Source organism: Rissa tridactyla, chromosome 6 (genome assembly GCF_028500815.1).
Source record: "Rissa tridactyla isolate bRisTri1 chromosome 6, bRisTri1.patW.cur.20221130, whole genome shotgun sequence".
Classification (NCBI taxonomy): domain Eukaryota; kingdom Metazoa; phylum Chordata; class Aves; order Charadriiformes; family Laridae; genus Rissa; species Rissa tridactyla.
In genome coordinates this window covers 37,409,213-37,435,916 of record NC_071471.1, presented here as the reverse complement: position 1 = coordinate 37,435,916, position 26,704 = coordinate 37,409,213, and the positions used below count along the sequence as shown (strand labels likewise).

The window sequence follows — 26,704 nt, the reverse complement described above, 5'->3', positions numbered from 1 at the left end:
AGAAGCGGTCTGCTTTGCTGCCGTTGCATCGTCACGCATGTCAAGGCTGTCTGGATGTGTTGCAATGTGGGGCAAGGATTTCGTAGGCTCCAAAATCAGAAGGTAGATAGGGAAGGTGGTCCATCATTTCTGTTATCTTCTCCTTGGAAAAAGGATTCCTGTTTTGCGCAGGTGGACATCGCAGGTGTAGCAGCACACGCTCCAGACGAACATGCTTGTTTGCAGTCCTCAGTTGAGCTGATTGTGGTGCATGGGAGATGCTTTCAGTCCAAGAGGGTTCCCTGCTCATTTTAAGATGCTCAACCTGGGCTGAAAGCATCTGCTGGGGAGAGCTTTAATTTGTATTAGGCAACGGACCATGTTAGGTATAGTGGGACCTGGAGTCGTCAAACTGGAAAAAAAAAAATAAAAAATCAGGACACTGAGTGTAATTTCACTTGGTTGGCCAAAGGTGTCTTGAGACAACTTATTTAATAGCTGTAATCTGAGCAACATGGAAATATTAAATAACAATGAGGGCCTGCTTGCTTGTGGGTTTTTAACATGCCGCCGAAATCCCAGACATATTTAAAAAGGATGCTGCAATTAGGGTTGGTTGGGAACTTTCCAGTAAGCCATTCCTTGAATGGAAAATGCTGATTTAACAGAAAGCTTTCACAGCTACTATCTGTCTCAGTGTGACTATTTTTGGGGGGAGGTTTCTCAAGGTTCTGAATGAAATTTCTGCTTAAAACTTAAAAAGGGGGAGAGAATTACTAGAGCAGCTTGATGATTAAGGCTTTTTGCTTCATGCAGACCAGGGGCTTGAACTTTGCTCTCCCACATCCCATCTGTCTCCACTTGAATTTTTGAAAGATTTGCTCTGCTTTTGGAACACAACCAAATGTCGAAATCTCAAAAAAAAAAAAAAAAAAAAAAAAAAAAAAAGGCAAAATGGAATTATTGTTTTCTAGCCAGACCTAGTTATAATAAAGAAATTTAGGCTTTGTGGTATTTATATTATAATAGACTCCAGAAATATTTAAGCCAGTTAAATTTTAAAATGGGCGCACATAAAAACGCTCCTCTTGAACGTGAAACTTGCGAGTTTTGTGAGGGAATAGGGCATGGGCTGGAGGAGTTTGGTAATGTGTGGCAGAGCTGAGCAAAGCCGTGAACAGCGAGCTCTGAGGATGCAGAGCAGGGGCTTGGAGTAGTGCAGTTTACTCTTACCTTTTACACAGCCACTTGCTCCATGGGTGTGTAAAAATAGTTGCAACTCACACTTCTTTGCCATTCGGGCGTGGACTATAATGCAGCCTAAATGACAGGGAAATGGGTTAGTTTGGGGTCTAGTTAATTTCAGAGGATGTGTTTAAAAAGCTGCCTGTTCACCACTCCTTATTTCCTGCGCCGGTTCTTGCAGCTTTTACAGAGAAATTTTTGTTTGAAGAGATCTCTTTTCTTCCTTGTGTATGAGGACCCATCTTAAGAGGAGGGGAAGCTGCCTGACTAACAAGGAAACCTGAAACTATGGCTTAAATGCTGTCCAGTGCATGCAACAACTTGGGGATTAAATCAGAATACTGGGTCTTAGGTTTCTAAGCAGACAAAATAAATATGGGGGTTTTTAGTATTTTTTTTTCTGGACTGTAAAGCATCTTAAGTAGCCAAAACTGCGAAGAAAAATCAGATCACCAAGTGTATGTACCTCTCTTGTTTTTATTACGCTTAAAGACCCTTGCAGACTTGTGGTATTTTAGGAAAACATTACAAATCCATACTTTTATTTCACCTGATCCTAAATCCTGTTTGATACAGTATTCTGGTGCAACAAATGAGGAGTTTAAGTACAAGGTAGCACCAGAGAACAAGAATGGGCAACAGCTTTCTCTTGATTGATAATGCTGCAGGATGGGTTGTGTGTCCGCACGTTTGCACCAATGACTGGAGAGGAATTACGCTTGCAATTTAGCAGTAGATAAAGAAAACGGTTTTCAATCAGCTTGAAAGGATGTTTTTGGGTGTTTTTGGGTGTTTTTGGGTGTTTTTGGGTGTTTTTGGGTGTTTTTGGGTGTTTTTGGGGTTTTTTTTTTGTTTGTTTTGCATGTGTAGGTCCACAAATCCATGGCCAACTTTCTGGTAGAGATGCCAACCTGTGAGTGGTTCTGGTGGGTGGCTGGTTGTGCATTAGGTACCTCGTTAGCTGGCTGTGGTCCAGGCTTGGCCGGTGGCTGTGAGACAGAGCAGGGCTCGGCCGGGGAACTGGTGGTCTGGCGGTGACCCCTCCATCCTTCTCCCATCCAGATGACGGTGGAGATGGGGGAAAATAGTTGCATTTCAGGATTATAGGGTGGCCTGTTTGTGTTAGGCGCTGTAGGATGGGACGGAGACCCCTGTAGGTGGCACGTAGGTGGGCAGGGTCCTGGCCAGCTCACCGGGTGCTGGGCTCCCGGTCCGGGGGCCAGTGCCGGTAGTCCCTCCACACCAAGGCAGGCATGTGCATGGAGGCACGCGTGCACGCGCGCCGGGCCCCGTGTCCTCGCCTGACCCCCGCATGCGGCAGCCGCCACCGCCGCCCGGGTGGGTGCTGTCACCCCCCCCCCGCCACCTCCCCCGCAACCGCCGTGCGGCGGCTCCGCATCCGGCGGGCGCGGAGAGTCCGTTCCGCCTCTTGCGGGCGGCCGCGGCGCCCCCGCACAAGGAGACCCTTTGTTTGGGCAGGGCCGGGGCGCGCGCGCGCCCGTCCGCGAGGGAGGGGGCGGGGGCGCGGGCGCACGAGGCTCGCGCCCGCCCGGCCGCGCCACCGCCGGCGGGAGGAGGGCGGCGCTGCGGCAGGAAGCAAGATGGCCGCCCGGTGGGCGCCGCTGTGAGGAATGCGGGGCAGCAGCGAGGCCGGCTGCGGGGGGGCGGCCGGGCCTCTCCCCTCCGCCGTCTCCGGCGTCGCCGTCCGCGGGGGTGGTGGTGGCGGCGGAGGGGCCGCGTAGAGGCTCCGCCGCCAGCCCGCCAAAGTGCCGCATGTAAAGCATTCCGGGTATTTTTAAGAAATATTGCAGTTCGATAATAAAAAAGCGGAGGGTGCCTTGCCTTTGTGACCGCAACTTATTCTGCGATTTGATGTTTTTTTAGGTTCTAACTGAAAACAAAAGACCTCAGAGGAGGAAGCAAAGAGTTTTAAAGGTAACCGGTGATCGCTTTAATATTTATCCCCTCCCATTTTAAGCAGCATTTTCTTGTCATACAGATTAGGAAACCAAAGGGTTAATTTCTGGGAAGCGGCGCTTTCCAGCTATTCAGGAGATTAGCTAATTTTTTAAAAGCACAGAACATGTTCTTTTTTTTTTTTCCCCCCCTCCTCTTTTTCTCCAGCATGTTGTATACATATTTGAATCTTTCTGCACAAGTCTGCAGACCAAAAAGTTTGCTTTCTGTTGTATTGAAGATTGACTTTAATTTCCTCTGTTCTCGGTTTCATACTTTCATAGGGAACAGTCAAATGTTGGTGGGGGTTTTTGGTATACAGGTTTTATGGCATCTTAAATTCAATGCAAGAAGTCAATGTGATAACGAAAACCAAATTAACAAAAGCAGAAATTTTATGTCTACATTACTATAGTTTTGATTTCCTTTTTTCTTCAAAGTTTAGAACATCTCAAGTGAAACTGAAAATTCTATAAACTTACAACAGCCTTCAGTTTCACGTGGTAACGTGTTCCTTCGAGATTTTTAAGATGGCTATCTTTCATGGTAACAAAAGATTTGTGTTTCAAATGGAAATGTTTTCGGTTTCATAACAAAATACAGACTTACTACACTCATGGCTAATGTTGTTTAAAAAAAGTAAAAGGTAGCATGTTGATATTGCATCTTTCAGTTAGTCTTTAGCATATTTTGAATAGAAATAAGTCATTCTGTTGTTTCAAACTAACATGTTGGAGGATGGATGGTTCAAGTAAGATGGATGGTACATGTGAGATGAAGCTAAGGGAAGGGAGGAAAAAAACATATGCCGTTAAACTTACTTTGTAGAACTGTTCTCTTATACCAGCTAAATGTAGTATAAGGTAGTTTAGTGTTGTTTCATTGCATTAAAGTTTCGGAAGGTATTGGACATAGTGGATTTGATAAACGCTGAATGTCTGTAGTGTAACTTTATTTGAAAACATCTCAGTTTCTTACTGGTTTCGTCTTCACTATTGCATGTTACAGAAACTTGCTTAAAGGAGTTATAATTTTGTCAGACAAAGCAGAGTTAAAAGTTTAAGATTAAGCAAGGAGCAAATAACCTTATTTGACTTGCAAGTATGTCCAGCATCAAGGGTGTCTGTCTTTTCATGTGGGAGTGGTTGTGCAAACCACCTCACTGTGTGCTAACAGTAATTGTGACTGTACAACCAAGTGCTTTTTTTTTCTTTCATTAAATCAATCCATTAAAAAATTAGCATTTTTCATTGTCATGGATATGCTTTTAAATCCTCATTTTAATTACTGCTTCTCTTGTAATGTAGCGCATAGTTATGTTAAAACTTTATCATTTGTTCATTATATGTTTTGTGCAGTTAAGTTGATAGTAGCGTGCAAAATAAGGACTGTTTGTAGATGAGTCATTTAGTTTTGTAACGTGTAACTGGTATGACACCTGTTCTGTCAAAGTGTGAAAAATCTTGGGTTTTTTGTGCTAGGCAGATATGTTGTATCAGGCATCTGTTTACAGTAGGGGTTCATAGTGGCTCTTCAGATTTTAAGTTCATTTTACCACTGTTTCTGATTTGATGGCAGGGCAGGTTGCTGTGTAATATGATGCTGTCATTCCTCTCCTTTCCAAAAAGCCTTCTGAAGAGTTTTTTTTTTTTTTCTTGGCTCTTAAATGGGAAGGCTTGTCTGGTTTTGTGTGTGCATAATATCATATGTTAGTCATTGGACTTGTGTTTATTTCTGGTTTGACTTTTCCTTTGCTGAATTGATTCTGCAGTGTTTCCTCCTTGGGTTTTGGTACTGTTCTTTGTGTTTTCTAGTATTTGTCTTTGTTTTGTGGTGCTGAAGAGTTGATTCACTTGCGTACACTAAGTAAGGCATGGTACTCCTGAAGGCATCTCATGAAACATCTAGGTTGGCCGTTGGTGGGGTTTTCCTCTGTTTTTCTTAGGGGAGGAGGGGGAGGTTGGTCATCTTGAGTTAGGTTTCATATCTCTGTCAGCTGCAGTAAACTTAGAAAAAGCTACATAATTTGCAGACTTCTTTACAAGGGCGTTCTTAGAAATATGACATTCTGGTATGACTCTCTAATCTGGCTTCTGTTATTGGTGGGACTGCCATGTAAGGTGGTATTGTCATATCTATCGAATTTGACCTTTAATTTAATGATCGATTGTGATTAAGGGCATCCGATCATTGACACTTTCAAAATTTTAACAGAATATTTCCTTTCTACTTTTTCACTTGTATTTTGCTTCAGACAGTATTGTAAACTTTCTTAAAGAGGAGGATTTGTAGTAGTACTGTCTTCCAATAATACATGGAGCTAGTGTTTCTCTAATCCTCCTAACTTTTATAGAAGCACATTTATTTACTTGGAGGGTGAGTGCTCTTTCTAATTGTGCTTCTTAGGACCAACATATTTACCAATTCTTCTGTACAGAGTGAAAATAAGCAATGCTTTCTTGTTGCAAATATGTGAGACAGATATAGACATTAAGATTAAAAGTGATTGGTGCTATTATACTGTACCTTTTGTTTACTATTTGTCATTTTTCACACTTACGTTTTAGTGCTCCTTTCTGGTTATTGTAGGAGGAGTCACTCAGGAAATTCTTCTGTGCCATAAATACTGCATTAGGTTCTCCATGTTTATTTTGAAAGCACATCTGAAATATTCATCACTTCTAGCAAGCAAATGCTCATTGAAGAAAGAGTCTTTGTGAGTTCATAGTAATGGATACTAAGGAGGGAATATACTGATGGTTTTCCTTACCGTTTATATTGTGCGTTTTCCCTAGTTAAGTAGACAATTCCCTCATTTTATTCCTGATAATGGAAAGTCTATAGAGAAGGGATTCATACTTAAAAATTCATTCGCCTGCATTTCAAAAGGCATTATACGCCCTACTTCACTTGCTGTACTTTTCCTTGTAGCCACTTTGCAGTGTTCTCACTGAATTTGGGCAGTGGAATGCACCTCTCCTTAACGGTGGGGAAATGCTTGCTGTCACGTGTGAGTTTATTAACACTGAGCTTAGCAGAACAGGACAGTTGAACATGGGATCATATTGTCAGGGAAGTCTATGGTTATCAAGTACAGACAATGATGGCACCAGTAAGGAAACCTCCCACAGATCGAGATACAGCTGATGAAGAAGTAGAGTCCATGGACTTTCCACTAGGTTCTGTGGAGTCAAAGCTACCATTTGGATGGCTGCAGATGTTTGCTGCATTGATGAAGATTAAAAAAAAAAAAAGAAAAAGGAAGAGACAGAATAATATATGCAGTGCTAAGTGAGTATTGTAACTGCATGCACATTCTTTGATTCTGTTTGCGTGTTTGTGCATAAACACTATAATGGTAATCGTGTGTGCCAGAAAAGTGTGAACGATGCCTGCTAAACTCTGTAAAATTTGTTCAGTTTAAGCCAAGCCTAATGCCAGAGATGACTCAGTATCTAGAACTTTTGGTTTGCTTATAAACATCATATTAGGAACGAGTAAAAGCTTCATTTCCATCAAAGCTGCAGATTATATACTTGAGCACTCTCTTAATTTTTCTCCTCTGCACATGCAAAGCATAGTTTTCCTTATCAAAAGCAACTTTAAAATATAAAGTTGGTTTGGCAGACCTGTTGTTGCTCTTTTTATGATGCAGTTTTAGTTTTTCTGCTTAAAAAAATTAAAAATACACTTCTTTTTTTTTCGAGCTCTTACATGTGTTAACAAGAGTTAAGGAAAATAACTGCTAATGTTCATGATAATGCTTTGAGTGAGCATGGATTGAACTGATTTTGGACATCTATTCTAAATTATGGTGTATGTTTTTAGTGCAAAATGTCTGCCAGAATATTTAGCTGGAAGAAATTCAATTTTATTACTTTTTTTTTTTCCCTTTAAAGTAAGATATGAGCAAGTCAATGGATGGAATTGCACTGCAGTGGAATTTTACAGAGGAAGAAGACAGAATGGTGCAATGCGAGTTGGAAAGGATGTTATCCAGGAAATACTTATCTTATTCTTTGTGTTTTTAAAGGGACATTATCACCTTGGAACATATTCCTTCAGTAAATACCAATTAAAATTTCTTTGAGTACTGGTTGAAAGTGTCTGCCTATTTCTTATGTGCCTTTCTCTTCCCTTTTTTTGATAGGGAGAGCTTACTTTTGGTATGAGAGGCCTACACAAATTAGTTAACTTTTATTTTAAAAAATAAGTAACTTGGCTGTTAACTTATTTTAAAAAAAATCTAGGCATTTTTTGGAAGAAATGTTCTTCTAATTTTGACCTTTTTCAAGATGGATGGATGTCTGTCTAAACGGGATTAAATCTTTTTTGCTCTTGATAGGCTTATGTACCTCAATTGATGTGCACAGGTGTGATTATGGTTGTAATTTAGTAGCGCACTTCCACGTGCAGCCTTTCCAGCACTCATGTGAACATATGAAGCACTTCCATATTTTATTCGTACAGTACTGCTAAGGCTACTCATGTGTGTAGGCATTTTTTGTCCAGAGTCCTAACAAAGGCGGCCTTTGTAAATGGTCTGTAAATTATTAATCTCACTCTAGTAATTTTCTGATCCTTAATTTTTCCAGCCAGTTTCTGGGGGTGTTGAAGCCTGTCCCTTGTGGACTTTTTCCTGTGGTGCAGAGTAAGCTGGATGGGATGCAGAGACGCTCTCTGTCCCTTGCCCCCCTGTTCCTGCAGAGCTCCCTTATTTCAGTGCTGCTCCCTCTCCCACCCGTCCACCTTCTTCTCAGGACTGCTGTGCTACTCGCCCAGCAGCGCTATCATGCTATTCTTTGCCCCCACAACCCAACTCCCCAAAACTTTGGGGCTGAACCTAGTGATGACAGTAGTTTTGAAGGGATTTTGCATGTTTTGAATCGCTATTTATTTGTAGATCTTGACTGTCACTGCATGTTTTAGTGCACTGCTGGTGTTCCACTTCAGTGGATTTAGAGGTGGAGCTACTTAAGGTAGAAAATATGTCTGTGATCAAAAATGTCATAAAATAATCGGTAAAAGTAACATAGCTTGTGGGAAGGAGGGAAAATGCGTATGTATAGATGAAGGTCAGATACATAGGCATATTGATACGTTGTTTAGGTGTTCTCAATGAAGTTACAGCATTCTGAAACAAACACTGGTTTCCTGTTCCAGGCGTATAGTTTATTTGATATTATTTGTATTTACTACTGAATTAGAAGCTTTCTTGAATACTTGCGCTTGCTGTATGTAAGGTTGGCATTGAAATAATTGAGATGTCTTTGCGAATTCCAGAAATCTGTTGTCAGTGTTTGCTGGTTGTCCATACATTTATAGATAGTAATATCTAGAAAATGCTTTGAAAATGGGCGCTACTTGTTTAGAATTTCACACCATGTTGCTAAGCAAGTTTGTTTACTGCTTTTAGTAACGAATGCGAGAGAAAAGCAGTGAGAAGCCCCAAACTTATTTGAGCCGGCACCACATATCCACTTCTGTGGTTTTTTTCTTTCTGCAGTGTTATACTAAGGTTTTTATATTTAGTTTTACTGAGTAGAGAGAGTTAATTTAGCAGATACTACTGCAGCAAGCTTTCTCATTGATGTTAGTAGGAGCTTTGCCTATGTAGAGGCCAAAAGATGGAATTCCTACTAAAATACATTCGTAATTATAGGGTCTCATTTGTGAGGTAAGAAGAATCCAGGCATTCTTATAAAGGTGTTTTCTTTTTAAACATCAAATACATGAAACTTAACCAATATGAAGTAAAAAGAAAATGGCAATTGCATATAAGGAACTAACAACAATCACTTTTTATTAACTTATGTAAAATTAGGATATAGAATATATTTGCCCATCCTTACTGTCCTAGCAGCTTTAATATTAATCCTTTTGGAATATTGGGCTGACTTAAATTTGACTTTTTCAAGGCTTACTTAAAATTGAGTGGTTTGTGTCATGACACTTGACTGTGAATTCTTTTCTCAATCAGTGTTTTGTTGGTGTTGTCTGTATTGTACTATAATTTAATTGGTGCTCTGTAGTAAAATTTGGCTCTACCTTTAATTTTCTGAAAATAAAGGTTTTGCTGAACTTGTGAATAAGAGGAAGAATTTCTTTGTATTTAAACATGTAAAGTGTTTACTTTTGTGACAGCTGATCAGTGTCCAAGTTCTGCAGTGCAAACACCACTGTTGTTGCAGTGCTGCTCCAGACCAATGTTGCTGTTATTCCAGTAAATGAGTTAAAGTTGGTACTCATGTAAAGAGGAAGTGGAAGTTACAGTGTAAATTCCATTTTGAGCTTTACTTAAAATCACAGGTGTGCTAGCTCTGGTAGAGACAGAAGAGAAACATCATTTGCCATTTTTTAGGCTGTTTTTCTCACAAGGATAAGCAAAATATAGATGCAAAATTTTGAATAGTGCTGCAGCCTTATAGCTTGGTGGCTTAAGTGATCAGAATGACTATTTTTCTTTCTTTTATCTGTATTACTTTTATCTGTTCCGCTGACATAGCTGTCACTGACTTTTCTATTGCTAAAGACTATTAGTTACTCTTTTTAGTCTCATGGCTTTAAAACCAGGCTAGAATATACCCATAATATAGATGTTTAAATTTGGAGAAGAGTTTTGTGTGACTTGTTGCGATGTGTATTTGGGACCCGTGCTGGTATTTCAGAGTGAGGGGAAAACAGGAGGATATATGTGTGTGAGGGCTGGTTGGCATCCGTAACTTACGGTGGTGTGTGTCCTTAGCAGATCTGCTCTGAGAGCAACTACCAGCGTGTAGCAGCTCGTGAATAATGTACTTCGTTGTACAACAGATGGTTAGGCACCTAAAGTGGGTTCTAAATTAAGGAGTTGACTATCATCCTGGTTAGATTATAGGAACTGGAAGGTTATGTTGTTACCTTAGCAGTTCAGATCTTTACTGAACTGAAACCTAAGGAAAATTATTAACTTGTATCGGTTGGGTTCACATATGGTAACACCAGACAAGATCATTGTGATCACTTGTTCTTGTCCTGAAACATGGTAAGACTGTATCGTGTTTTAAAAATATCTTGAATTGGAAAATTCCCATGGATGAAAAGTGCATCAAAACACCCAACAAGGTTCTTAAAAGATTTTACTCTCTCTGTCCCGCTGCAAAAATGTGCACCGTAGTTCCAGTCCAGACTTCTCTTGCCTTAGCTTAAAGTCATTGAGTCTTGTTATACTTTTGTTTGCTAGAACAAGGAGCCTTCTGTTATCAGCTTTCTTTTCCACATAGCTGCAGTTTGTGGCTTTTCAATTTTCTTTCTCTTTGGTAAATTGCAGAGAGTGAGTGGAGAGTGAACTTCAGGCTTTCACTTCAAGATGTTTCAATCCTTTGTCACTTTCGTGGTCCTCCAAGCCCTCTCCAGCATATCAATGTCTTGCTTGAATTGGGTATGCCAGAACTGGACGTTTTATTCCACTAGCAGGTGCAAAAGTGCCAAGTACGGGACAGAAAGTAACACGGCTTTTCCTAATTATATTGTTGTTTATGCACCCAAGAATCTCACTAACCCGTAAGTGAGGCCATAAAGTTGCAATGGGAGTTTCTATAGTTGCTGTGGAGTTGATTATTGACCATGTTAATGTCCTCCTTAAAGTCATTGCTTTCTAAGATGGAGACCTGCATTTTGTAAATACAGTCCTGTGTCTTTGTTGCTAGATACACAACTTCTTCACCTTTAGCTGCATTGAAATGTGTGCTTGCAGCTGGCTTGCCAGTTAGTTTATGAAGCATCATGTCTGATCTTTTCATTATTTGCTGTTTTTCTATCAGTATTAATTTCACTGTTCTTTCAGGTCATTGCTAAAAATGTTATATATAGCTGGGATCTGTTCCCTGAAGGCCCTGTTATGAACACTGTGATGATTCTCCATTTACAGTTAAGGGCCAGGCAGTACTTTCTTAATGCTACGGTGATGATTTCATAAATGAGTAGACCACAAGAGACGTTAGTGGGATGGATAAATTCAAAGACTGAATTTCTTTCATCTCTGCATTTGAGTTAAAGCACATTAGGGGAAGGTTGTAAAGGGAATACATATTGCTGCTGATTGTATTATTTGTCTTTTGTGGCTTAATTGAGTGCTTTATTTTCCAGAGCTGCCAGTGTCTCTTTGAGTGCTCGGTTTCAATGTTAAAGACAAATGATTGAGTAATTCAAAACACCAGTAAAAAAACCAAACCCAAACAAAACAAAAACCACCAAGCAAGATGCTTGTTTATGTTTGCTTGTGTGGCAGAAAGAGTACTGTAATGTTTGGTTTTTTTTTCTTTCTTAACACAACCACTTCTTGGGTGCCTGGGTAGGAAAATGGGATGTCCTTCACTGTGTACTCTTTCTTGCTCCGATTTGTAGCTTTCACAACCTAGAGCACAGGGTTGATGGAGACAATTTGCATTTGTGGCTGAGAGCGCCTATTTCCAAGTGGTAATCCAGTAAATACACTTTTCTGGGGCCACCATTTCAATGCTTTAGAGACAGAATTAGCACCCTGTAGTTTTGTATTTTGTTAGTAAGTGCATCCTTTAGGGTCTGATACTGTAGATCTTCCTTGTAAGTGGTCTCACTGAAGTTGTCATGCAAGGTGGGCAGGAGAACTTTTCTGGTGGGAAAGCTGCCTGGTGTGTAGAGCATAGCAAAGAGGATGTAAACGTAAATAAGGTGGAGATGGAACTGAGTGGGAGAGACCTAAGCTGAAACTTGGAGAATGTTCTTTGCTGCTCTGGCTATGGATATGAAAAAAAATTATACTGTCAGCTAGAGCAGACTTTACAGCTGTTTTAAGATCCTGTGTGAAGTGGTACCTGCTGTGATACTCAAGGTGGTGGCTTTGGATGGATATGATACTCAGTGGTAGGGGAGCTGGGGGTGAAAGGGATCCCTCCAGGAAAGACTGTGTCCTGAGCAATCTCTGCTGCGTGTCCCCACTTGGGTTGCTTTCTCTGTATTCACAGAACCTCTTGTTGTCCTGAGTTTCTGTATAAACCAGCACCTCTCCTAAAACTTGTCTACATCATTTTGCCAAGAGTAGAGGTTATTTACTTTTATGGCAGTAGCTTCTGAAATACAGAATTATTACCTGTCCTGTCCATCAGTGCCATCTGTGACCATTGTTCTCTTGAGGAACAAAACATCTTGTAGATGCAGGCTGCCTTATATAAATATAGGGCCCCAATCTGTTTCTCTGCACAAAGACCTATGGAAAATGTGCCTTACCTGAGCCGCTGTGGAAGTGCGGTATATTGTTTCATGTCCATGGTTGCTACGCAAGCATGGTAATAATTGCTTTAGGCTTCTGGTGAGGTTCATGGGACTATGCCCCAGTTTGCAGCTTGGCCCTGCTCAGTTGCTCTGTCTCAGTGCTGGTAGCCTGCTCGGAAACCCTGCTCAGCCTTGGGCAGCGACTTACAGCATGTGGCTTTTGTTGGCATTACGGTAGTCAGGTACTTTTTTTTTCTTGGAGAAGTGTGATCCTAAATAGCAGTTTATACTTAAATGTATTGTTGTAGTGCATTTGCTTTGGAATGCAAAAAAACGTGGCTACTTAGAAGGTGGCCTATACCTTCCATAGCATCCCACATTATGTTCACCTCTGTTTTAACCAGTGCAGAGCTTTCTACACAGCATTCAACATAAGCAACTGTTTCTTCTCACCTGTGCTCTTCATCTCCCTATCCCCTGTCCTTTGCATATCTTATCTCCATACCCCTGTGTGTTAGTCCTGTACAATGCAGGTCCTGGATTCCATGAATTTCTGCATGATCTGGGGAGCAGATGCTAGAGAATAGGAATAAATTGCATACGAGTAAATTGCTCCTGGACAGCTGGCTGGTGCTTTCTTATCTCTTGGTGAAGCAGTGACATCTGAAAATCTGATCATGACTAAAACACCCTGTTTGAATGTTAGATGAAGTGTATTTGCATTTTTTTTCCAAACAATTTTTCTGAAAGAAAACTTGTGTTGTGGTATTTGAGCTCTGAGGAGCTGCCAGCTCTGTGCCAACGTGGAAGGGCATGTGGGGCTGGCTGCGTGACTGCAGACACTGCAGCACGATCCAAGCTTACCCACTGCACGGCAATGGAAAAGCGATGCAAAGTGCAAGCGCTTCTCACCCACTGCTCCTTTTATATTGATGAATGTTGTGACCTTGGAAGAACTGCCTTTCAGGTCTTCCTGGTTATTGGCACAAGCTAGGAGGTGCAAGGATTTTTTGATCTGTTGGGTGCTCTATGCTTGTGAGGACCTGGGCAGAATCCTATAGGGAGGGCTGGTTACGGGGACTTGGCATTGGTTATGGTGTAACTGTCACAACTTCCTCATAGAGCTGTTTTATCAGCACTTGATCTGGGCATTACCTGTTATTTCTGCTTTACGGGAGTGATTGTTTCTGGTTGTCTCCTTTAGCGTACAATGTGTGTTGTTACCACCTATGGAGGTTTGAAACAAAAGACATAATCTATGGCCTGCTCTCTGTTGTACAGAAGATGTGGAAATATCTTTGGGGTAGCGTTAGCATTGTATTTTGATTGTGAAACGGTGAATTCTTTCCATTACCTCAGGGGCATCTTGTGTTAAAAGAAAAGTTAGGTTAAAGTCTGACCCTTTTTCAGAATGGTGAAATGATTTGCTGCAGCTGGTTTTTTCTATGTGTGCTTGAAGCTTCAGCTCACATAGTGAAGTTTTTTTGAGTGTGTGTATATAGATGAGTGTGTGTATATAAGAGTTAATGTTTGGTTGACGTTTAAGTAATACAGCAATGGCTACAGCAGACCGTACTCTATGATTCCTGTCCTAATAGCACTAACTCCTTGCAGAGTCTAAGCTCGAGCGTGATTTGTTAGTGTTTTATGTCTCCAGATAGAGTAGTGCTCTCCTTAATGAGGAAGAGAGGAAATTACTTTTATTGATCTGGTTTATTCTTCAGCTTTTCATTATATTTGTGTAAAGGTTTTAGAAATCAATCAGATCAGACTTATGTGCTCAACTTCCATGAATTTTAGGACTGTTGCTTGGAATTGTGGTATCCTTGTCTGTAGTTCTCACTACAGTTTTTTGAGTCCTGATTCAGGACTTAAAGATAGATTGCTCCTAGGTTGGTCAGCTGCAAAAGGGTTTTGCTGAGCTATTACTTTTGGTCTGCCAGACTTACACTGAGGAGAAGAATTAAATGAGCTCTGCCTCTGCTAGTGTGTCTGCATTTCTTTTTATGTTGGGAAACAATAACTTCACATATTAAACAGAAAAGGCCACTGGAAAGTCTGGTAAGAGAGGAAAGAAAAAGATATTTTGTAGGATTCACTGCAGTTCAGTAACAGAAGAGAAAAAGCAACATAGGCTCAAAAGGAAGAGAGTTTGATTTAAAAAAAAATAATCTGATTTTATGATAATATTTATTCTTTGTGTGGAAAAATAAAAAGGAACCAAATCATGCCAATGATATGATTCATCTGGTTCTTTTTTATTCTTCATTGCATGTGGGCAGCTTCCAGTAGTGTCAGTGGAAGTTATGATGTATGAGGAATAATTTTATTTTAAAAGTAATCCCACTTTACTGCTGGGATCACTGGGGTCTTATGGGGACACAGCACCATACCTGTGCACTACTAGCAGATTAAGGAATGTGCTGAGTATTTTGGAGCATAGCAGTGCTTTTTGGTGAGATGAAAGTATTTTATTGAGGAACAATATAGTTGAGAGAAGTGTCATACCTCTCATTGTTCTCAATCTGCCAGACTTGGATTAATATTTTTTAATGTAGTGAGTGACACCTTTTAAAAATAAAAGGAATACAAAAATGTTTGTTGTGTTGAAAATGTACAGGTGCTGGGGAATTATTTTAAACTATTTGCTTCTATTTCCTCAGCCTCATAACTGTCTAATTAAGTAATTTTTAATAACAATTTTACATGCTTGGGACAACTGCTTAGCCTCATAATTGTTTAATTAAGTAATTTTTAATAACAATTTTACATTCTTGGGACAACTTTTGGAGTGATAGAGATCTTGGATATACTTTTTTGAAGAAAAACTTGGCCATTTCATATCCTAGTTCTTTCTGAAGTTAAATAGAGATAATTGAAATTTAGCTTTTGCGCAGGTACAGAATTGTGGGTTTTTACTTTTCCATGGTGGACCCTTGAAATACAGTTGCAGAGGCCCGTGTAATGCATTTACCCCTGTTAACAATAGGCCGTCTTAACTGCTTTTGCGGATCCCTTAGGAATTGCTCAGTGATCCCCTGGGTCTGTGGATCATTGATTGAAAATCGCCAGGATCCAGAGGAGTTCAGGCTCACAGACCTGTTAGTCAGCATCTGTGTGTAATGAAAAAGCATTAAATAAGATATCTTTTTTTATCTTTATATGATTTCCATAGGTTTAACGTAGCTGCATAGGTGCTGGACATGGTTTTTACATAGCATTTCCATGAGAATTTATAATGCCTCTGGTAATGCCTAGGGCATGCTATAGATTCCCCATTTTCTTTTTTATCAATCAGGAACCAGTTGTGAGGTGAACTCTGGGCTCCAGATGGAGCTGGGTCCATATGCCTTGTCTTGTCTGCAGGTTTCTGGCAATTCCATCTTGATGCTTATGATTAATCATAAATCTATTTTGCATTTGTTCTTCTTAGTTATTTTCTCAGAGAAGTCCATGCATTTTAGTTGGTATGAACACAGAAATGTGTCTGATTTAATGGAATATCTTATATTAAACTGGGTGCTGTTTTCTGGGAACTGCTAAGGTGTACTGTGCCAACGCATGGGTAATTAACCAGTTGTATTGCTTATATCTGATCCAAAAAGCAGTACTGGTTTTCTTGTTAAGTAGGGCTTAAGGCTACAGAATATTTAAATAATTCTTAGATGTTACAATAAAATTAAGTACTACCACTGTCTATTGTGACTTAAAAATTAATTTTGAAAGAGAATTTAATATAAATAGAAATAAACTTTAATTAGCATAATAAAAATGGGATTCCTGCCTTTATTGCTGTTTCTGCCTGGGTTCTTTGCCTTAATTATTTTTTTTTCAAACTTAAATTGCATAACTCCTTACTTGATAGGCATACTACTATATTAAATGAGGCCTATATATGTATTCCTTCCAGGACACAGTATTCTGACTGTCTAGATTTTGGCATTGCTTCAACCATATGAATTGTATAATATCAGGGAAGATGAAGAATATGTTTAACTAAATATTAGAGTTTACTAAAGTGCTGGTGATGGTGGCTTACATGAGAGGCTGTTCAGAAACCTGGAAGTTACCATCTAAATACGGAAGCTAAACACAGTGTTTAGAGGGTAACGTCCAGGTGAGCTCCTGTTAATTGCCTTACTCTCCATTTCAGCTTAGGTTCTGTCATTTTTTAAGGACTTGAAACTAAGCCTGAAACCAGCCATTCTTGTTAAAGTGACCAACCAAGCGTTGTATCAGTTTCTCGGTCTAGCAAAATACATACAATTATATAAAATTACTACTAAACTTTCTGTGGTAGAATCCCTTAGATTTCAATCCTGCTTTGAACTCAAGGGAGATTTTCATCTGCTTAAGCTAATTCTTTAAAAATTGAATCCTTAGATCTGATTCTAAATGTTGAAGTCCTTTATCTTATCTGTGCATTCATTTCTTTAGTTTACCACCACATGCACACACTTTCTTCCTCTGCTCCCCCAACAGTGGAAAAAATAGCTATAAATATGGATAGGGTCTTTAGGCTTCAGGGTTTTTTATGACTTCCTGGGGTTTTTTTTTCAATGTGCCTGTGCTTAATTGGGATATTCCTTATATCTGTCAAAGTAGGGTTTAATTGCTGTAAATCTTATGCTTCTTATTTTTAATGTTTTTGAACAGCTGTTACAACCACTTTCTTATTATTATTTTACAGGCAAATTTAGAAAACAAACCAGTAAATGGCCGCAGACCAGAACTCATGGAATGCAGTATATGTGGTCATGGTGAAAAATACAGGGTGAAAACAAACCAAACAGTACCCATTGAAAATGTGCAGTCTAAGGAGAAAGAAAGAATGACGGGCTTAGAAGCAGAGAGGTGGGCGCATAATGAGAAGCCATCTTTTGGTGTCCATGTCAACGGAGATATCCATGGAACTGTGACAGGCAATGAACACTTGAAAAATGCTGAAGACGGTGAAAGAGCAGTCTCTCCCAGTCAGTTAGCTGAGCCAAAAAAATCATTTGCACAGACCATCAAAAATGGCATAAAACCCCTACATTATTCACCACCGGAAGCAGTTGCTTCACTGAAAAAAGTATCCATAGAGGAAAGGGCAGATTTGACAAGCAACTCCCACATGCAATGGACGAAGGGTACCAATCTAAATAACATAGTAAACACTCTGACAACTGGTGTTGGCTGCATTCACCCAGAAAAACATGGAAATGTTGTAATGAAAGAGGAGAACTGCACTTGCAGCATCTTTCAGGGTTCTAATGAGGCAGTTTTGCAGACGGGTTCCCTTTCGCATCTTCAGGAAAGCTTGTGTGTTCCTCCACGGCCTGGAGAGGAAGGGCATGTAGGGAAGGATGGCTTTAAAGTACCTAACGCGGAGACACAGCATGAGGATTCTTCACTCCAGACAACTTTCTTGTCCCTGATTAAAACCAGAAATTTAACTGTGGAGCAGGTTGTAGCTATTGAAGCTTTAACACAGTTATCTGAAGCCCCCTTAGAAACTTCACCAGCTAAAACTGAAAGTACTGAATGTACAGAAGGAACAACTTCCAACTTGCTCCATGGTTACAAGAGGGATATTTCATCCTCCTTCACATCTTCTGCATTAAAAGAAATCAAAGACACTTACTTACAGAATGAGCAACAGCTCTTGGCTCACTGTGCTCACTCGCAGAAGCAGCTCCCTAATAAGGCAGTGTTATACAATGGCCAAAGTTCAATTTCTGAATTGCGTGATAAACCTGCCAATCTGGCTGGTGAGATGTATAAATTACAGTTTTCCTCAAGAGATACCAAAACTTTGTCTGACTTAACATCTAATGCAAAATCATTTTCAGGATATGCTACCAAGAAAAATTACGCTCATGATCCAGTCACCCTTGCACGGTATTGCAGTGCCTCACATAATGTCCAGCAAACAAGCAACGACTTGGAAACTCTGGGCCAATTAGAGCAAAAGCCAACCTGTAATGATTTGAACTTGGAAGCTAGTTCTTTGATTAGAGAAGGAGGAATTCACAGCCAGGATGAAGAGGATGTAGCTACACAACTAACCCAACTTGCAGCGCTAATTGAATCAAACCAGACAAATCCAGAGCAGAAGAATGACATAAAGGCATCCCTGCTTAATCTAATATCACACGAGAGGCAGCCAAAATATAACCAAGATCTGTTGCAGAAAAAAGAATCTGTATTTTTTAGGCATAATTATAGTTCGTTACTGTTAAAGCAAAAACAAACAACAAATAAAAAAGGAAATACTGTACCATGGAAACCAAGACACAAAAAGAAGCCTCAAGAAGCACGCTATCAACAAAATAATCAAAACCAGCTAGAGCTGTTGTCATGCCAGCATGGCGAGTTACAGGACATTTGGATATCATCAAAACTGCACAAGCTTGGTCAAACCGTGCCACAGGACTCCAGAATAGCTCCGTCTGAAAAGAAGTCTCCAAGAACAAAAGTACAGAGAGCACTGAATCAAAATACTTTAGCATCACAAGAAAAAACTAGATTATTTCTCCCGCAAACGCAGATAAAATTCCATAGATGTTTACCTGAGGTACCGCAAGAGAAAAAAAAAGACAGGCTGTTTGGCTGTGAAGTGGTGAATGACCAAATCAAAACTGCAGGCTCCGGTGACCCGCTAGGCATTGATCCACTGAAAAATGAAGTTGTTGCATGTAACGAATATAGTGACCTGTCCTCCCACAATCCTCTGGCTGTTTCACAGTTGAAAACAGCATCCTTATTGAACAGACCAAGTGAAAACTTACAGATGTTTACAGAAAAATTTAATTCTCAGGTACAGCAAACAGCGAATGTCAGTCAGATGCATCCTTTGCCTCAAACGTTTAATCAGTCTAACCTGAGAGCTAACGAAACGCGTGGTGAAGACAAAGCCTATGTTCAGCAGGGTGCTGTCGAACAACAAGTAGAGCCGAAGTCGCAGGTGCTGCCTGTTCCCTGTGGTGGGGCCCAGGTACCAGGTGCTGTTGAAGCTCTCAGGAACATGGAGTGCGCGGGCGAGGTGACCGTTCTGACGTCCACCAGTTTGGGCACTGACCACCCACAGAGCACAGGTGACTCAGGGTGTTCTCCAGCAAAAAACACGCTCAGCAGTTTCCTTGAATCACCTATGAAGTTCCTTGACACCCCTACAAAAAATTTAATAGATACACCTACAAAAAAAGGACAATCTGAATTGCCAACGTGTGACTGTGTTGGTAAGTCTTTTTGCTAAACTTTTGCCTGTGCCTTTCAGGTGGAGGTGTTCATGTTGCTTCTTTTAATGTGAGGAAGTGTACTTAACACTTACTTGGCTGTTGCAAAAGTACCAGATATATATCCTATATATATATATATCTCCATATATATCACAGATCAATGTTTTACCATTAGGAAATGGGAGGAAATTACTTTTTCCCTTTCCGTAACTTTTGCCTGGTGTTCTTTGGGCCTGCAAAGCACAGCAGAATTGAGTATTTTTGGTAGTGCAACTGGCAGGTTTAAATTCTCTACTTAAATTCAAACCCAGAAGGAAAAGGAGTTTATTCTATTTGTTTTGTTCATTGCTGACTTGTGCTCTATGTCAGTTTATCTGCAGTATGTCAGATTCTGATTTTTATGGTCTAGAACTAGTCTGTACCTGAGATGGGCTGGGCAGAATTTTTCCAGTGTATTGTCATTGTTGCCTAAATGCAGTTAGCTAAGTGGCAGGGCGTAGTTGTGGGCGGTCTTGTTCCTGTCACTGTTAGTCCTGATGACTGATGTCAGTCTGCCTTGAAGAGTCCGTGTCAACAGCTGCAAGACACCTCTCATTGCAGAGAGGAGGGGTACGGTGGAGCTCAGGTGAGAAGGCCACATACATAATAATTTGCATTGCAGGATGAGATGTCTGACCAAACTCAGGATTGAGGATTTTGCAAATACAGCTTGATTGATGGCATTAGACATGCTGTGTTTTCAGACTATCAAAGTGCACAGACGGAAAAATGAGTCAGAGACTTAACAACAAATTGTACACAGGCAGATTGTTTCATCTTTGCTTTACTGTTCTGAATCAACAGAGTGCTAGTTAACAGGCCTGGATTATGTTTTCTGTTATGTAGTATATGACTATCAGTTAATTTTTTTTTTTTCCTCAATTCCCTTTTGTCTCAAATGAATTAATAATGTTTTCCTACCAGCAAGGATATTGGGAAGCTTACTTAGTCAATACATACCAGCTCCTGTAATGAAAATTTGTAAAGAATGCAAAATATTACTATAATTATGATAACTTCATAACATAAAATAAAAATACTAGCAGATTAATAGGAGGAAACAAGTACAAAAAAGTTTTGATGCCTCTGAGGAGAAAAATCTGTTGTACTCTATTCATTACGCTTGAGGGACAAATTTTATTTATTTTAATTGAATTTGGAAGATGTTTCTGTAAATCTAAGCTTACTTGTAATGGTGTAAATAAATTTTGTATGTGCCAACTTAGTTTTCTCAACTTGCTTACAGAGCAAATTATAGAGAAAGATGAAGGCCCATATTACACACACCTCGGGACAGGACCAAGTGTTGCTGCTGTGAGAGAAATAATGGAGAACAGGTGAGGAAAATTCAGCATTTAATGCTCACAGTATTTTTGACTGTCTAACCAGGAAAGAAGAAGAGCTATGAGAAAGCAGGTCCTATGTTTAGCTTTGTTTTTCTAAACTTTTTGCAGTACTCATTTGTGAAGTGTTTTCCTGTTCAGATGTGCGTGAGCTGAGCACTAGCATTTGAGTTCCAAATTCACGTGTCTTTCCTGAGCTCTTGCAATTTTAAGGTTGAATTGCAAGTGCAGTGTGCTCTTAGCTAGGTGCCAGGGAAGTGGAACAAAAGGAGATCAGCAGCTGGCAGAATTAGGTTTTCTGGTGTCCTACATGTGAAGAAGCTGTGGCAAAGTGAACAGAAAGGTCGCAATAGTGACTAAGTGCACTAGGATTTACGTGCAGATAATATTTTCTTCCCCAAATTATGATTCCTTAGTGGCAGCAGCTTGTTATCAGAAGACAGATGACAAAAACCACGCTTGCAAATAGGATTTTAAATTTAAAAGTATTTTTTGGCATTATAAATATTTTGGTTTTCTTTTGCTCTCAATAAAGTAAAAATAAATTTGTTATTCCTGTTTTATTGAAAATGTTTCCTGTTTTATAATGGTCTACAGCAGTTTGTTTTACTCATGAACTTTTTTTAATGCAGGTATGGAGCAAAAGGAAGCGCTGTAAGAATAGAGGTAGTGGTTTATACAGGAAAGGAAGGAAAAAGCTCTCAGGGGTGTCCAATTGCCAAGTGGGTAAGTTTTTATTTTACAGCAGTAAAATTGTTTTGTATGGCTTTTAAATATCAACTGATGTGTAATCCTTGAGCTTAAATATAATCTGATCTTTAACAAAGATCTGGTTCTTCATTTAATTGATCTGCAAGTCTGCCTGAATGATGAAGTTTAGGAAAGCGGTTTGCTTTTTTAATTATTTAAGATGTGGTGCTATATGTTATGCTGTGGTTTGAATGAGTGTGAAAGACAGGAGCTTAACAGAGCCAGCAGAGATGACCAAATCAGGGGTAAGAAGACCCTGACAGTGTCTGAAAGTTGGAGCGTCTAGTGAAATAAGTTATTGGGAAGTGTGAAAGAGAGAAAAGAAGGGATGGTTACTTGGGAGAGTCGGAAGACTATCCAGAAACATGTTTTAAAACCCTTCTCAGTTGTATGAACACCTGAAGAAAAGAGAGTGTGATGGATGAGGAAGTTCAGTCTCATATGCCATGGAGTTCATTACTATTTCTGAGGAACTGAACTCAGTATTTGGAAATGTAAATTTTATGGTGATAGTTTTCACCAAAGTCTTGTCTCACATTGCTTCATAGGAGCCAGGAAATGAGGTAACAGACACAAGCTCCAGGAGAGAGCTTGGAAAGAATTGATTGTCCTTAATCTTTGCTGAAACCACCGAGGGAGGTAAAAAGTAGACTGGAAATCTTGTAAACTGAGTTTTGGAAAATTATAAAAGAACTTGATTGTTAAAAGAAAAAAAATTATTGCTGTATTTAAGAATTTCAGACTTGATTGAAAAAACGGTGACAATAACTGTACAGTTGGTAGACTAGTCTTTGTAACTACATGACAAAAAATAAGGCTATTACATATTGTATGTGAATGGTATTGCATGGTCAAGATTTACTGATTATGTTTGGAACAGTCAAAATGTGTTTTTCATACTAAATACATAAACTATTTTTCAGAAAGGAATCCCATATGTGCGTGTTGCTTCAGATAATATTTAATAACAAATCAACGTCCAAGAAAAAAAGATGGTAAAACTAATTTCATAAACAACAGACCCAAAAAGAATGGAATGGTTTTTCTTGGTGTTTCAACTAAATAAAACACTCAATTTTAACACAGGACAGGAGTGAAAAATCTTACCTCAGAAAGAGTTGTGAGCAGTTGAAAGGAAGAAGGCGTTTAAAACTAACTCTTAACCTTGATTTTTCTGTTGCCAGTATCAACATACTGTCTTTTATGTAAAACAGAAATGATAGATTTTGTTCTATATCTGCATGGCTGTAGGTGTCCAACATGTGTTTACAATATGACAGTCAGAAAGCACTCGGATACAGACAGAAAAGGCTGTTTTAAGGTATGGGGACCTGCTCTCCAGTTAGTTAGATTTTCACATATCTGTATGTAAAGTGTTTGCAAGAGCAAGCTTTAATGTTCATTTAACTTAAGTTCCAATTTTATTTTATGCACCAGTGACTTTTTTTGTGTGCGAGTTCAGACGTAGAGAGGATGAACGCTTTTCCAAGTCTGCTAACTCTTATTGTGTGACTGTTCAGTGCAAGAGAGGGAAGGAAATCACTGAAATCTCCTCTGTAGAACTGTTTCATCCTGTATAAAATCCACATTTGGGGGTTGGTATTCTTAATGTGTTGCATTAACTTTTCATTGGCAGTGCTAGTTTTAATCCTTATAATGGGGCATATTTGGTTTTTGGCTATGACCAAAGAAACATAATTGTGAAATTTGTTTGAAGGCATATGGAAAAAGTTTGCTGTGCTCTCTGATAATTGCAGTCACGAGGTTCTGTCGGCTGCACAGAGACTTTCACTTACTCCTTTACGGTGTACATTGGGACAGGCTCGTTTCTGCTTTGCAGATGGACAAACTGTTGCCCTTAAGGCTCCTGAGAGACTTGTTGGTGAGAGCACCGTGATGGAGCTCTGCTGAAGCAAATATGATAAAAAAAAAATATGAATGTATCTGTTGATCATATTGAACTATTTTTTTCCCAATTTTCCCTATTTCTGTTAGATAACTGTGTTTTATTGGTTCATTAGAAACATTTTAAGATTAAAGAAGGCTTTCTAAAATACCTGTGTCCATACATTCGTCTGCATTTCATAATACTGATTCTCTCGTAAATTGTTTTTGCTTAAATGGCTCCAAAGATGGGCCTGGTGTGTTAAACATTTACGGGGACAGACTCCTTTACCCAAAAGGAGCTGATGTTTTCGTAGATTTCAGGTTACCATAAACCTGCAGAGTCTTTTAGTCTTCTTTTGAGAAGAAATAAACATCTGTCTCTTCTGTATTTTTTGATGTATTGTATTTTAGGGTGATACTTTGTCCCTCTGGATGTGGACAGGAATGCTCCTATTAGTTGAACCTAAATATTAGTAAATTCTATTGAGGGTTGGAACCCTTTGGTAGTTACATGTGTAAGCATTAGGCTGACACCCACACAAGCCAAGCTGTGTGCAGCGAAGATGAGCTTGCCACTGTTTTCACTACATGCAGCGGCAGGGAGGCTGCGTGACCTCTGATTTTTTTGCATCAGAAATTGTATCGTCTCATTTTTATGTCAAAATAGAATTAATTGGGTTTTGCCAGAGATTTCAAACGTGGATATCTGTGTAGGTGATAACTGTGTGATTAGAAAATAACTTACCATTCCGTGACACATGCTGGGGTAAATGTACTCCTCTTTCTTTTCTCTTTGGATTGCTTTTGCTTTTTTTGCTTTGTCCAAGTTCATCATACTTCTTCATAAGTTAGAAAAAACCCCACATTTGAAATACTGAAATTGCTGGTCCGTTAGTCTAAGTAGCCCATTCATATACTAAAAAGTTTCATGTTACTGAGAATCCCCTATAACCAGCCAGTGATGAATGATTTGACTCATATCGGTCCCATTGTTTTGTCAGTGCTTTAGCTGATAACGGGTGTGTTGTGTGGTTGTTTTTTTTCTGCTCTCAGTATGTCTGATGGTAAATTACAATTACCTCAATTTATATGAAATGGTTTATGAATTTGTTAGTTGTTCATGAGTAACTCACTTTAGGCATCATCCTCCTGCACTGCAGTCAAAGATACATGTCCCTGACCTCAGAGGAGGGCAGCTTCGGGTCGTAGTGTTTTCTGGATTAAACCCATTTCCTATAGGTTCCTTCTCCTGGTTTCGGCGGACATTGGATCAACTTAAGCTATCGTTGCTATCTGTTCTCTTTATTCAGAGTTGCAATGTAATTTTTAAGGCTCTGGCTCTAAATAAAGGTAGGACATAAGAAGCGATAAAAGCGGCCAGGTCAGGGCAGAGGTGATTCTTGCTGATGTCCTGTCTCCAGCGCTGACCGATAGCAGAAAAGTGTAAGAGCAGGAGCTGCCTCCCAGAAGACTCGCTTCGTTTCCAGTAATTCATAGCTCTGGTTCCCTGAGCTGGAGGCAGCATCCTTGTGTTCAGTTGCCTTTCATAAACGTTGTCATCTTTATTTCTCCTTTTCCTTCCTGTTCTCTTATGCTGGGAGTTAAAATGGTGGCATAACGTTTTCAACCTTGTGCTCTATTCCCAGTAATTCCTAGCAGTTGTTTTTGCTTTTTTCTCCATTGCAGAGCAGTGATTTGGCATTTTCGTAGCACTTTCTATCATTATGCCAGATCCTCATTCCTGCATGGTAATGGCCAACTCAGAGTCCATCTCTATCTAAAAATAGAATTGTTTTCACCATGTGTGTTAAATATGCACATCTACAGTGAATTTCGTCTGCCATTTTACTGCCTGCTCAGCAGTATGAACTACTTCTTCATTTGTTTGCAGATTGTGCTTGTCTTCACTACTCTGAATTGCTTAGTGTCATCAACAAATGTTGTCATCCTTTTATTTACCCTTCACAAACATGCTGAAGAGCACAAGCTTGAGCAGAGTTCTACAGAGCTCCCATTGGAGACATACCAGCCTTTGTTTCATGTCTTTTCACCAGTTATTCGTATGTGGTCTTTTGATTTGTCCCAAGACACATTAGGGGTTTTTCAGGAGCCTTTAGGAAGGGACCTTACTGAATGGCTTTTGGAAATCTAGAAAGGCCTGCAGTATGACTGAGCTGTGACTTCACTTCAGGAAAAGTTTATTTTACTTTTCCCTGTGCACACTTTTCCTGTGTGGTCACTGCTGTGTCCCACACAGACACCAGGCTGTGGTGATCACTGAATCGTCTTTCTTCCAGGGTCTTTTTACAGTGGTATCCTCTTGCTAATCTTCAAGCCCTCTGGTACTAACGTATTCTAAATCAAGACAATGCACACTGCATTTAATACTTCAGTTGTTTCATCCTTGAGTTTCTTGGTGGATGTCATCTGACCTTGGCAAATTGATGCTGTTTGGGGAGGTGGTGGTGGCTTGGTTCGGGTTTGGGGGGTTTTTTGTCATTATTGTCCTATAACCACTTTTGTCAGGGCTTTAACTTCAGGAAAAAAAATCCTTGGCTGTCCTCTGAGAAGGTTTCTGACATAGGGATCACTTCTTGTTTGTGAACACAGCAGAAGGCGGGTTTGCATCTTGAGCCTTATCTTCCCTGAGTGCTTTTTTTTTTTCTTTTCTTTTTTAAACACTTGGATGATCTGTTAACGCTTCAGATTCTGTTAGCTTGCTGGTGGCCCTCATTTGTTTGAAAATACAGTGTTATGGCGCTCTTACGCCTTTGCAAGTAGTTCCTCTTTTGTTTCTGTACTCTTTGCCTTTTTTGGGTTTTATATTTATAACTTGACAGATCTTTATTATCTTTTTTGTAGCATTGGTTGTATATTAGCAGGATATATAAATAATAAAACAATAGGGGTGGATTAAAAACAGGTAAAAAACACGATTACAAATACTTTTAAGGTATAATTAAATTCGAAATTATGGTTCTTTACAGACCTGAACCTAATATTATCCACTGAGATTAATTAATTTTTTAAAAGTAATGCTTAGATAACCCA

The 26,704-nt window shown here is 39.6% G+C and overlaps 1 protein-coding gene across 5 annotated transcripts in view; it reads left to right on the top strand.

The window, feature by feature from the left end:
• The window catches only part of TET1 (tet methylcytosine dioxygenase 1), a 79,736-nt gene that overhangs the window by 14,231 nt on the left and 38,801 nt on the right, over positions 1-26,704 (top strand). For 4 of the 5 annotated variants that reach the window (XM_054205484.1, XM_054205486.1, XM_054205485.1 and 1 more), the window contains 4 exons: positions 3,109-3,159; positions 17,102-19,634; positions 20,920-21,010; positions 21,649-21,742. In XM_054205484.1, coding sequence (XP_054061459.1) covers positions 3,109-3,159; positions 17,102-19,634; positions 20,920-21,010; positions 21,649-21,742 — 2,769 coding nt within the window. The remainder of the gene's footprint in view (positions 1-3,108; positions 3,160-17,101; positions 19,635-20,919; positions 21,011-21,648; positions 21,743-26,704) is intronic. The other variant, XM_054205487.1, reaches the window with a different exon arrangement.